At 52.8% G+C, this 10193-nt stretch overlaps 1 protein-coding gene across 2 annotated transcripts; it reads left to right on the forward strand.

Moving 5' to 3' along the window:
- The first annotated feature begins 3213 nt into the window (after nucleotides 1-3213).
- Nucleotides 3214-9740, forward strand: DNAJC22 (DnaJ heat shock protein family (Hsp40) member C22). 2 transcript variants are annotated; one of them, XM_025402732.1, is made up of 4 exons: nucleotides 3214-4023; nucleotides 4115-4572; nucleotides 5229-6175; nucleotides 7771-9740. In XM_025402732.1, the coding sequence occupies exons 3-4, from the start codon at nucleotides 5336-5338 to the stop codon at nucleotides 7954-7956; spliced, it is 1026 nt and encodes a 341-aa protein (XP_025258517.1). In that variant the 5' UTR covers nucleotides 3214-4023; nucleotides 4115-4572; nucleotides 5229-5335; the 3' UTR covers nucleotides 7957-9740. The 2 variants fall into 2 exon arrangements, with proteins under 2 accessions (XP_025258517.1, XP_025258518.1); XM_025402733.1 differs by lacking the exon at nucleotides 4115-4572 and having other exon boundaries at nucleotides 7771-8359.
- Nucleotides 9741-10193: the final 453 nt, after the last annotated feature.

The following is a 10193-nucleotide window of genomic DNA, read 5'->3' on the forward strand; positions in this document are numbered from 1 at the left end:
GAAATGGCAGTGCGCACGGTGACGGTGACAACTGAGGTGTGCTGCTGAGGTGGGGGGTGGGGGTGGTGCTAGATGTTAACTGTGAGAGTGCTGGTCAGGACAGCTGCTCCCTTCCAGCACCTTCACCACTAACATCCCTACCCTGAGGGTCTTGAAAGTAGTGGATTGATTTTTTGTTTGTTTGTTTGTTTGTTTTTTGCCAAAGTTTGGACACCTAGTTGCTGTGCCCTGGGGAACAAAGTGATTACTACCAGAGTTGTCTAGCCCATACTCCTACACATACACATACACGAGGTCTCCAATGTAAGATGTGATCTCCAACCCATGTGGCCTCCCTAGGCTGGTGTGGTGGCCAGAGAGGAGTTGGTAGATGTTGAGCAGATGCCTGTGTGATGCTCAGGAAGAGAGGGGCTGACCTTCAGACCTCCAAGGCAGCCTACCTCTTTGGAGCCTGTATTAGCAGCCTCTGAGATCCTAATCTTTTGGGTCTCAAATCCAAGTTAGTTACTAGTTTATGCCTTGGGAGGATAATGCTAACTGCACTCTAATTCCTCTCCCTAATAACTCTCTTCAGTTTTGCTTGGTCTCCACTCTCAATCTTCATTCTCAAAAACACCAAGAAGTTGAACCTGGCCTCCTCCCCAGCCCTGAACCTCCTGGGTCTACAGAGCAGAAAACTGGGCTGACTCTGGATCTCTGGCCCCCTGTTTTTTTCAGGGAGACCCTTGCCTTTGCCTTGTTGTTCCTTGGGGCTAGGGTATCTCTTGGAGCTTCTGTATCTTTATCTCTGTACTCTTTTTCCTCCTCCTCCTCCTCCTCCTCCTCCTTCTTCTTCTTCTTCTCCTTCTCCTTCTCCTTCTTCTTCTTTTCGGGGTCTCGCTCTGTCTCCCAGGCTAGAGTGCAGTGGCTCCATCTTGGCTCACTGCAATCTCCTCTCCTGGATTCAAGAGATACTCCTGCCTCAGCCTCCTGAATACCTGGGACTACAGGCTCTGCCTGGCTTGCTTTATTTATTTATTTATTTATTTTGTATTTTTAGTAGAGCCAGGGTTTCTCCATGTTGACCAGGCTGGTCTCAAACTCCTGACCTCAAGTGATTCACCCACCTCAGCCTTCCAAAGTACTGGGATTACAGGCGTGAGCCACGGCGCCCAGCCTTTGTACCCTCCTTTGTGTCTGCATATTTCCACATTTAGGAATCTTCCAAATTTGTCTTCATACATTTTCGGGGGCTCTCTCTTTGTTCCTCTTGGGGCTCTTCTCTTTAAGAATACACCAGCCCAGCAGAATACCCCAAGGAGATTGGAGTAGGAGGAGGAGGGCTTTCTTCCTGCCCCCATCCAGAGGTGATTGCTAACCCAAGGATGGTCACACCGTGTCAGGACTCGGGCACGCGCAGGTCACTTCACATTCTGGGCACAGACGCCTGGTCGATGCCCTGCTGTCCCTCCCTCCTCCCAACCTCCCTCCTCCTGGCCCCCGCCCCCTCCGCCCGCCTGGAAAAGGCAAATTTGACATTTTTAAATCCCGAGCCTTAAAGGGATCGATGCGGCCCGGGGGCCCCGCCCGGGGTCGATATTCCTGATTGGGAAGCGGCCGCTGCGCGGAGCCCGCGTGTAAATCACCCGGGCTGGAGGAGGGGGTGTGGGGAGCCTACCACGTCCCAGACTGGTGAAGCCAGGAGGGGGCGGGACCCGGGCGGGACCCGAGGGCGATGGAATGAGAACGACGGGCCTTAGATAACCAGAGAGAAGCCCTCCCAGGGCCTCCCCCTCCCGCGCTCAGCCCTGTCAACTCCCCCGGCCAGCTCCAGTCTCGCTTCAGCGGCCGCCACCCTTCGCTGCCCCTGGAGCCGCCTGGGAGGCCAGTGTCGGAGCCAGCCATGCGGCGGCTCCTCTCCGGCCGCTCCCGCGGGGCCGGGGCTTCGGCGGCTGCTGTCACGGAGCCGACAGGCCGGGCCGGCAGGGAAGGGGCGGGTGGCGGGGGAGAGGCGGCGGGGGGAGGCTGGCTTAGCGCTGGCACTCAGTGGGCGCGCAACATATGTTCACCGAATTGAGAGTCTGGGACACCGAGCGGCGCAGGGCAGGGGGTCGGAGGGCACAGGCGGGGTAGGAGATGGCCCAGACCGGGTGAGGGCAGAAGCCTCACTCACGGTGGAAGAAGGCACTCGAGACCGCTCTGGGAACAGCTGGGCTGGGATAGACCACCCCAGCCCTCTCGGGGGACACCTGGGTAGTAAAGAACAAGACATAATGGGGCAGGCAGGAAAGTTTGGACCCCACCCACAAGCGCCTCCGCCACCCCAACCTCCGATCCTTGTCGCACTCTGCTGGGGAAACCAAGGCAGCAGATGCTGAGAATAGCCAAAAAGGTTAAAAGCAGGGTCAGCGACGAGGCTAGGGCAGCAACCAGAATTCCTGCATGGGTTTCTGGATCCTCCGCCCACGTGGGGCCCCTTTGCGGGTAAATGCACCACCGCGCCCCCCACCACAGCTCAGACACTTTCCACTCGCTGCAGCTTGTCAGATCCCCCCACCTCCCACTCTGCACCAGTTTATAGAACAACAATTTTGGGAAAACAATCCGGGCGGAGTGACGGCCCGGTAATTGTGACAAAGTGAGTGCGGGCTGCTGGAGAGAGCACTAGGGCGGGAGCGCTGCGGGGCGAGGCGGAGGCAGGGGCGCCTCCCCCCGCCCTGCCGCCCCCTCGTTCTTATTCCGGTCACCTCCCATTCCTCTCCTTGTCTCTTCTCCAATTCCTCTTCTCCCGGCTCCTCGCGCCTTCGTTTGCTTGTTCCTCCATCTCTCTTCCCTTTCCTCCCGGTAACAGCTCTTCTCCCGCTCCTCCCACCCCGTCGCCCCTCCCCCGGTGCGCTTTTTCCTCGCTCACTTCTCCCCTCTCCTCCGCCTTCCACTCGTTTCTTCGGCTTTTCCTCGCGCTTACATTGCCCTTGGGCCCCTGGCTCTCCCCGCACAGTCGGCTTCTCTCCCTCCCCACTTCTCGCTTCCTAAGATCGAACCCTGAGCCCCTTCCCCACCCCCACTCTCTGGGCCGCCAGCGCAGCACTGCATTCCTGGGTTCCTCCGGCCGTAAAGCTGGTGGCGCGCTGCGGCCCGGGGTGCCCCGCCGGCCAGCCTCTTCCCTCTCCCTTGTGTGGCTGCCGCCGCTGCCCCACCACCTGAGCCGGGAGATTGTTTGTCCAGAGGCGGCCGCCGCCGCCCGCGCTGTTTGCAAAGCTTAGCGCGCCGTCGCGCAGTGCGGGCCCAATTAAGTCTCATTCATTATTCAGCGCCCCTGTCCGCCCCCGCCCCCAGCAGTCTGAGGCGTCGCTTTGGGGCCCCTCCCAGCCTAGGTCCCTCAGTGAGACCTAAGAGGTCATATAGAGAGCAGCATTTCCTCTCCAGGCCGAGATGAGGGCTGTGAGGGCGTTTGGAGGGAAACACGCTGCCTACTGCAGGGAGGTGACACCCGCGAGGCCGACTGTCCCCCCGAAGCCCCCGCAAGTCCAGACTGGGGGACCTTGGAGATCCACGAGATTTCCAGAGAAGGAAATTGAGGCCCAAGAAGCTGCATGACTTAGCCAAGGTCACGGAGTAGAACCCGGGGTAGGAGCCCGGGACGTTGAAATGAAGGCGTCTTGCATTGCAGCTCCGTGGCAGCGCAGAGGCACAGGAAGGCAGACTACCCCGAGCCCCGGGCTGCGGCCTCGCTCTCCAACCCTGCGGCCTCGCCCTCCAACCCTCTGCTTCCGTTTCTCCCTCTGGTCCATAGCCCGCGGGACAGAGCAGCCCTGGATTGGGAGGCTCCTCAGATCTCAGGCTCAGGTGCAGAAGCAGAGCCCCTAACTGGAAGGCTCAGAGGTGGGCCCGTGAGGCAAGCCCTGTGGGGGGTTGAGGACAGCTTGGGTTGGGGGTCCCTCCCTGCAGCCTGTCCGTGGATGTCTCTGCCTTAGGGGAATTGGAGGTGGAACCATCCAGTCTTGAAGGTCAACGGAGCGTGAAAAGAGGAGCGTGCAGCTTGAGGTGAGGGAGGAGTCACCTTTCTATTTGTGGGGGTGGGAAAGAGGTAATCAAGGACATATTCTTGCATTTACAGGACTTTGTCCTTTTTTAGCACTACAGATAGGAGAGTCCTTGCTCCTCCAGGCAGCCCCTCCATAGGGGCAGTCCTGTGCTGCTGTGACTCCGCGACCCACACAAGGTGAGTCTGGGGACCGCCCGGACCCGCCCTTCCTTCGGCGGCAGCGCCACCTGGCGGCGGTGGTGCCGTGGTGCGCGAGGCGCTGGGCCTGGGCTGGGCGCTGAGTCTACTGGAGCTGCAGGCGTCTGCAGAGCCTTGCACTCTCCCCTCGAGGGCTGGCGGGAGGAGTCCCAGGCGGGAATGTGATTCCGAGGGCCCGGGGAGGGCCCTGAGGAGGAGCTTGGCCTGGGGAGGCCGGACTTCCGTGACACAACAGACACAAAAGACAAAGTCCATTTGGATGGAAGTGGGAGCGGGGCGAGACATGTCATTTTCACTCTGTGGTCAAAGGAAATGACTGGTCTGACTCGGTCTGGGAGCGGGGCGCCCAGGTACGGCCACTTAATTTGGGACTAGCGGGTGCTGACTGGTTGTCGCTCCAGATAGAGGGGACACTGGCAGACACGCTTGACGTCTGGTTTGATATTGTGAGGATTCGTCCAGCTGCTGTGGAGTGACTTTTCAAGCTGGCCTCCGAAAGAGGTGGTTGAGTTGTGGGGTGCAAAGGTCTAGGTCAAACGTAGTTTTCCAGGATATTTTAATAGAGGGAATTCAGGACCCCTTTTAAGTTTGACCTGTGGGAAAATCTCATGGCCTGGAGAGTTAGGAAGGCAGGAGAGGGGCTAAAGCCTGGGCCAGTGTGGAAGGGCAGCCACAGTTGGAGTTAAGTCGTGGGTAAGGCGGAGGCTTTCAAAATGTGTGGGAACTTTGGAAAGGCATCCAATGCAGCTCTGCCCCTCCACACATCCCCCCATGAGTCATTTGGGGTCATTGGTCTGATGGGAGGTCTGAAATTTAAACAGCTTTCTCCTCTAAATCTGGAGTCACTGTGGTTGTAAAGAATGGGACTGAGGTGCTAGGACAAGGGATATGAGATAAATAGCACTGGGCACTCAGGCAGATCTGGACTCTTTCATGGGAAAGAGAAATGGTTGCTGTGTTGGAGCTTGGACATCATCTTACGACTCTGCTTTTTCCCATCTCTTAGGGTCTAAGGATAACTCTGGGGCCATGACGGCCATGATTCTCACAGAGAACTCCAAGACTTCTGTGCTGCGAGTAAGCGGACTTGTTCTGAGACCTTTGCCCTAGAGGATGGCCAAGGGGCTCCTGGTGACCTATGCCCTCTGGGCTGTGGGGGGCCCTGCTGGGCTTCACCACCTGTACCTGGGAAGGGACAGCCACGCCCTGCTCTGGATGCTGACCCTGGGGGGAGGTGGGCTGGGCTGGCTCTGGGAGTTCTGGAAGCTCCCAAGCTTTGTAGCTCAGGCCAACAGAGCCCAGGGGCAGAGGCAGAGCCCCAGAGGGGTGACACCCCCTCTGAGTCCCATTCGCTTTGCTGCCCAGGTGATCGTTGGCATCTATTTTGGCCTTGTGGCACTGATTAGCCTTTCATCCATGGTCAACTTCTATATTGTGGCCCTCCCACTGGCAGTTGGCTTAGGGGTCTTGCTGGTGGCTGCGGTTGGCAATCAGACCTCAGACTTTAAGAACACTCTGGTGGCAGCATTTCTCACTTCACCTATATTCTATGGCCGCCCCATAGCCATACTGCCCATTAGTGTGGCCGCCAGCATTACAGCTCAGAAGCATCGCCGCTACAAAGCTTTAGTGATGTCAGAGCCGTTCAGTGTGCGGCTCTACCGGCTGGGCTTGGCTTACCTTGCTTTCACAGGCCCACTGGCATACAGTGCCCTCTGCAACACAGCTGCCACCCTCAGCTATGTGGCAGAAACCCTTGGCTCCTTCTTGAATTGGTTCAGCTTCTTCCCCCTTCTTGGCCGCCTCATGGAGTTTGTCCTCCTTCTGCCTTACCGGATCTGGAGGCTACTGATGGGAGATACTGGCTTCAACAGCAGCTACTTCCAGGAGTGGGAGAAGCTCTATGAATTTGTTCACAGTTTTCAGGATGAGAAGCGTCAGCTGGCTTACCAGGTAAGGCTTTCTTCCCTCAGTCCTGTCTGGTGGCTCTGGTGGCCCTCATGTGGAAGCACTGTACTTACGTCTGTTGGCCAGGTGCCAGAAGGATGTTCTGGCTTCTTTGGATATCTGTTTGCAATGGGCAAAGGTTACGGAGGCTGTAATAGTAGAGTAGGAAAAATATATGTGTATATTATTTACTTTTTATTGAGGTACAACATATATACGGTGCACTAATTTTATGTATACCCCACTCAGATCAAGGGATGGAACATTTCCAGCACTAAGAAGGTTCTTTTATTCCCCTTCTCGGCCTATACTCCCACCTTCAGAGGTTATCTCTATTCTGACTTTAGTCACCATACGTTAGTTTTGCTCATTCTTCTTCTTTTTTATTTTTTTAAGATAGAGTCTTGCTCTGTAGCGCAGGCTGGAGTGCAGTGGCTCTATCTTGGTTCACTGCAAGCTCTGCCTCCCAGGTTCATGCTATTCTCCTGCCTCAGCCTCCCAAGTAGCTGGGACTATAGGCACGTGCCACCACGCCTGGCTAATTTTTCGTATTTTTAGTAGAGACAGGGTTTCACTGTGTTAACCAGGATGGTCTTGATCTCCTGACCTTGTGATCTGCCCGCCTCAGCCTCCCAAAGTGTTGGGATTACAGGCGTGAGCCATGCCCAGTCCAGTTTTGCTCATTCTTGAGCTCCAAAAAAGTGGAACCATCCATTATGTGTTCTTTTGTATTTGGCATCTTTCTTCTTTCATTCAACATCATGTTTATGAGATTTATTACTCTTGATTTCTTTTTTCTTTTTTTTTGAGACGGAGTTTCGCTCTTGTTGCCTAGGCTGGAGTGCAATGGCGCCATCTTGGCTCACTGCAACCTCCGCCTCCTGGCGATTCTCCAGCCTCAGCCTGCTGAGTAGCTGGGATTACAGGCGTGGGCCATGACGCCCAGCTAATTACATATTTTTAGTAGAGACAGGGTTTCTCCATGTTGGTCAGGCTGCTCTCGAACTCCCGACCTCAGGTGCTCTGCCCGCCTCGGCCTCCCAAAGTGCTAGGATTACAGACATGAGCCACCACACCCGGCCATTATTCCTCTTGTTACTTGCAATTGTAAATTGTTTGTTTTCACTGTTGTGTAGTATCCCATTGTATGATTATACCACAGTTTATTTACTCACTCTATTGTTAATGAACGTTTGGGTTGTTTCTGGTTTGGGGCTATTATAAATAAAGTTGCTATGAGCTTTCTTGTACATGCCTTTGGTGGACATATATACATTTATGTCTTTTGTGGGGAAGAGATCTTGCCAGGGATATGAAGTTCCAGGTTGGACAATGGACAGTTGTGATTAATGGCCCTTGCCATGAGATCTAGAGCTTGTCTATGTTTCAAAAGACTGGCATTCTTTTTTCTAAAAGAATTTTTTTCTTTTATTATTACTCTCTAAGGCTGGAATTCTAACCTGAGCTGCTGGACCTTTCCCACGGGCAAGTAGAAGCCAATTCTAGAGATATGATAGCCTGATTTAGCAAAGGTGCAAGGAGAGGCCCAGGTACCCTAACAACTTGGGAGATTCTGATTTGTCATCTTCTGTTTCCATAAGGTTTTGGGCCTCTCAGAAGGGGCAACAAATGAAGAAATACATCGGAGTTACCGGGAACTAGTGAAGGTCTGGCACCCAGACCACAACCTGGACCAGACAGAGGAGGCACAGAGGCACTTCCTGGAGATCCAGGCTGCGTATGAAGTCCTGAGTCAACCCAGGAAGCCCAGGGGATCCCGGAGGTGAAAAGAAACTTCCCCCTGAGGATTGACTCTTCCTATCAGAGCTGGGCAACTTGTCCCAAATCTAGCTTTGCCCAGGAATGGCATCCCAACAAGGTTAAAGAAACTGCTTGCAGGGGCCGGGAGTGGTGGCTCACGCCTGTAATCCCAGCACTTTGGGAGGCCGAGGCAGGCAGATCCTGAGGTCAGGAGTTCGAGACCAGCAGCCTGGCCAACATAATGAAACCTCGTCTCTACTAAAAATACAAAAAATTAGCCAGGCGTGGTGGCAGGCGCCTCTAGTCCCAGCTACTTGGGAGGCTGAGGCAGGAGAATCGCCTGAACCTGAGAGGCAGAGGTTGCGGTGAGCCAAGATCACACCACTGCACTCCAGCCTGGGCAACAAGAGTGAAACTCTGTCTCAAAAACAAAAGAAAAAGAAAAAGAAAAAGAAACTGCTTGCAGGGAACATGAGAAAACCTTAATGGGGTGAGAAAAGGTTGTGGTAGAAGAATGTGTTTATATTCTGAATTTCTGAATTCTTGGCTATTGCATTCTTGACAATTTTTCTTAAAACCAGAGAGTGAAAGGCATTTTATAAAACAGTCAAATATCTTTTAGAGTATGGACAACTATTATATATCAATAAAAAATTAATTAGAAAAAAATATATCTTTTAGAGAACACACCACCTTATCCCACCCATGATATATTGATGTGTGATGGAGGAAGGTTGTTTAACTATTTTTTAAATGTGTAAAACAGCAGGGCATGGTGACTCATGCCTTTAATCCCAACACTTTGGGAAGCTGAGGTGGGAGGATCATGTGAGGTCAGGAGTTCAAGACCAGCCTGGTCAACCGACGTGAAATTCCATCTCTACTAAAAATACAAAACTTAGCCAGGCATGGTGGCGCACACCTGTAGCCCCAGCTAGTTGGGAGGCTGAGTCAGGAAAATCACTTGAGCCTGGGAGGTGGAGGTTGCAGTGAACTGAGATTGAGCCACTGCACTGTACTCCAGCCTGGGCAGCAGAGCGAGATTCTGTCTCAAAAATTAAATAAATAAATGAATAAATAAATAAATAAATGTGTAAAGCACTATGTCAGGAGATTGAAGAAAAAATGTGAAGGTTCTAGTATTCACAAGCTGTCCTGTGATAAGAGGGATTTGATCTTTTCTATAGATGGGGTGAGACTAGGGTTACATTTCAAAATTTGAGAAAAATATTTTCATTCCATTTATGGGAGAACTTTCTAGCAGCTACACTTTCTCCAAGAAGGAACAAACTACTGTGGAATGGGGGTAGTTCTTCCTCCTCTGCTTAGAGGAGGATTTTTGGAGAGCCCTCAGACTTTACGTAGGTGGTTGGACTGGCTGACTTCTTAGGTCTTCCCATTATTTGAGGTCTGATTCTGGGCTACATACCCTACTCCTAGAAGCATACAATCTGATGGGAGATAATGACACAGGTACACAGATATCAAAGCCCTTGTTCAGTGTTTTGAACTAAATGTCATAAGAGCTATAAATAGTGTATTGGGACACTGGAGGAGGGACAGATAACATTGTTTTATGGGGACTCAGAAAGATTCATGATTTTATATGTCGTATGTCCCTTTGGGGACTTTGGGGAACCCTAGAGAACCAGCAGCTGGAGCATCTCAAGAGGGCCTTATTCAATTCTAGGTAACTAGCCAGGTATGAAAGAAAGGGCCCAGGATGTCTCACTTTGCAGAGGAAGATTGGAAACCAGGAACATGATTTTAAATTATGTGCCTTTACTGCAGCTTTCTTGCTGTCTTTGTGTGTGTGCATTCTTTACATTTTTTTCTTCTTTCTGGATGTTAAATCTGAGTAATATATATAATTTTTTTTTTTTTGAGGCGGAGTCTCACTCTGTCGCCCAGGCTGGAGTGCAGTGGCACGATCTCGGCTCACTGCAAACTCCGCCTCCCGGGTTTATGTCATTCTCCTGCCTCAGCCTCCCGAGTAGCTGGGACTACAGGCGCCCGCCACCTCGCCCGGCTAGTTTTTTGTATTTTTTAGTAGAGACGGGGTTTCACCGTGTTAGCCAGGATGGTCTCGATCTCCTGACCTCGTGATCCGCCCGTCTTGGCCTCCCAAAGTGCTGGGATTACAGGCTTGAGCCACCACGCCCGGCCTGTAATTTATAAAGTGGAATTATGATCAGGCATAGTGCCGCTTGCCTATAATCCTAGCACTTTGGCAAGCCAAGGCAGGAAGATTGCTTGAGCCCAG

This window comes from Theropithecus gelada, chromosome 11 (assembly GCF_003255815.1).
Source record: "Theropithecus gelada isolate Dixy chromosome 11, Tgel_1.0, whole genome shotgun sequence".
NCBI lineage: Eukaryota > Metazoa > Chordata > Mammalia > Primates > Cercopithecidae > Theropithecus > Theropithecus gelada.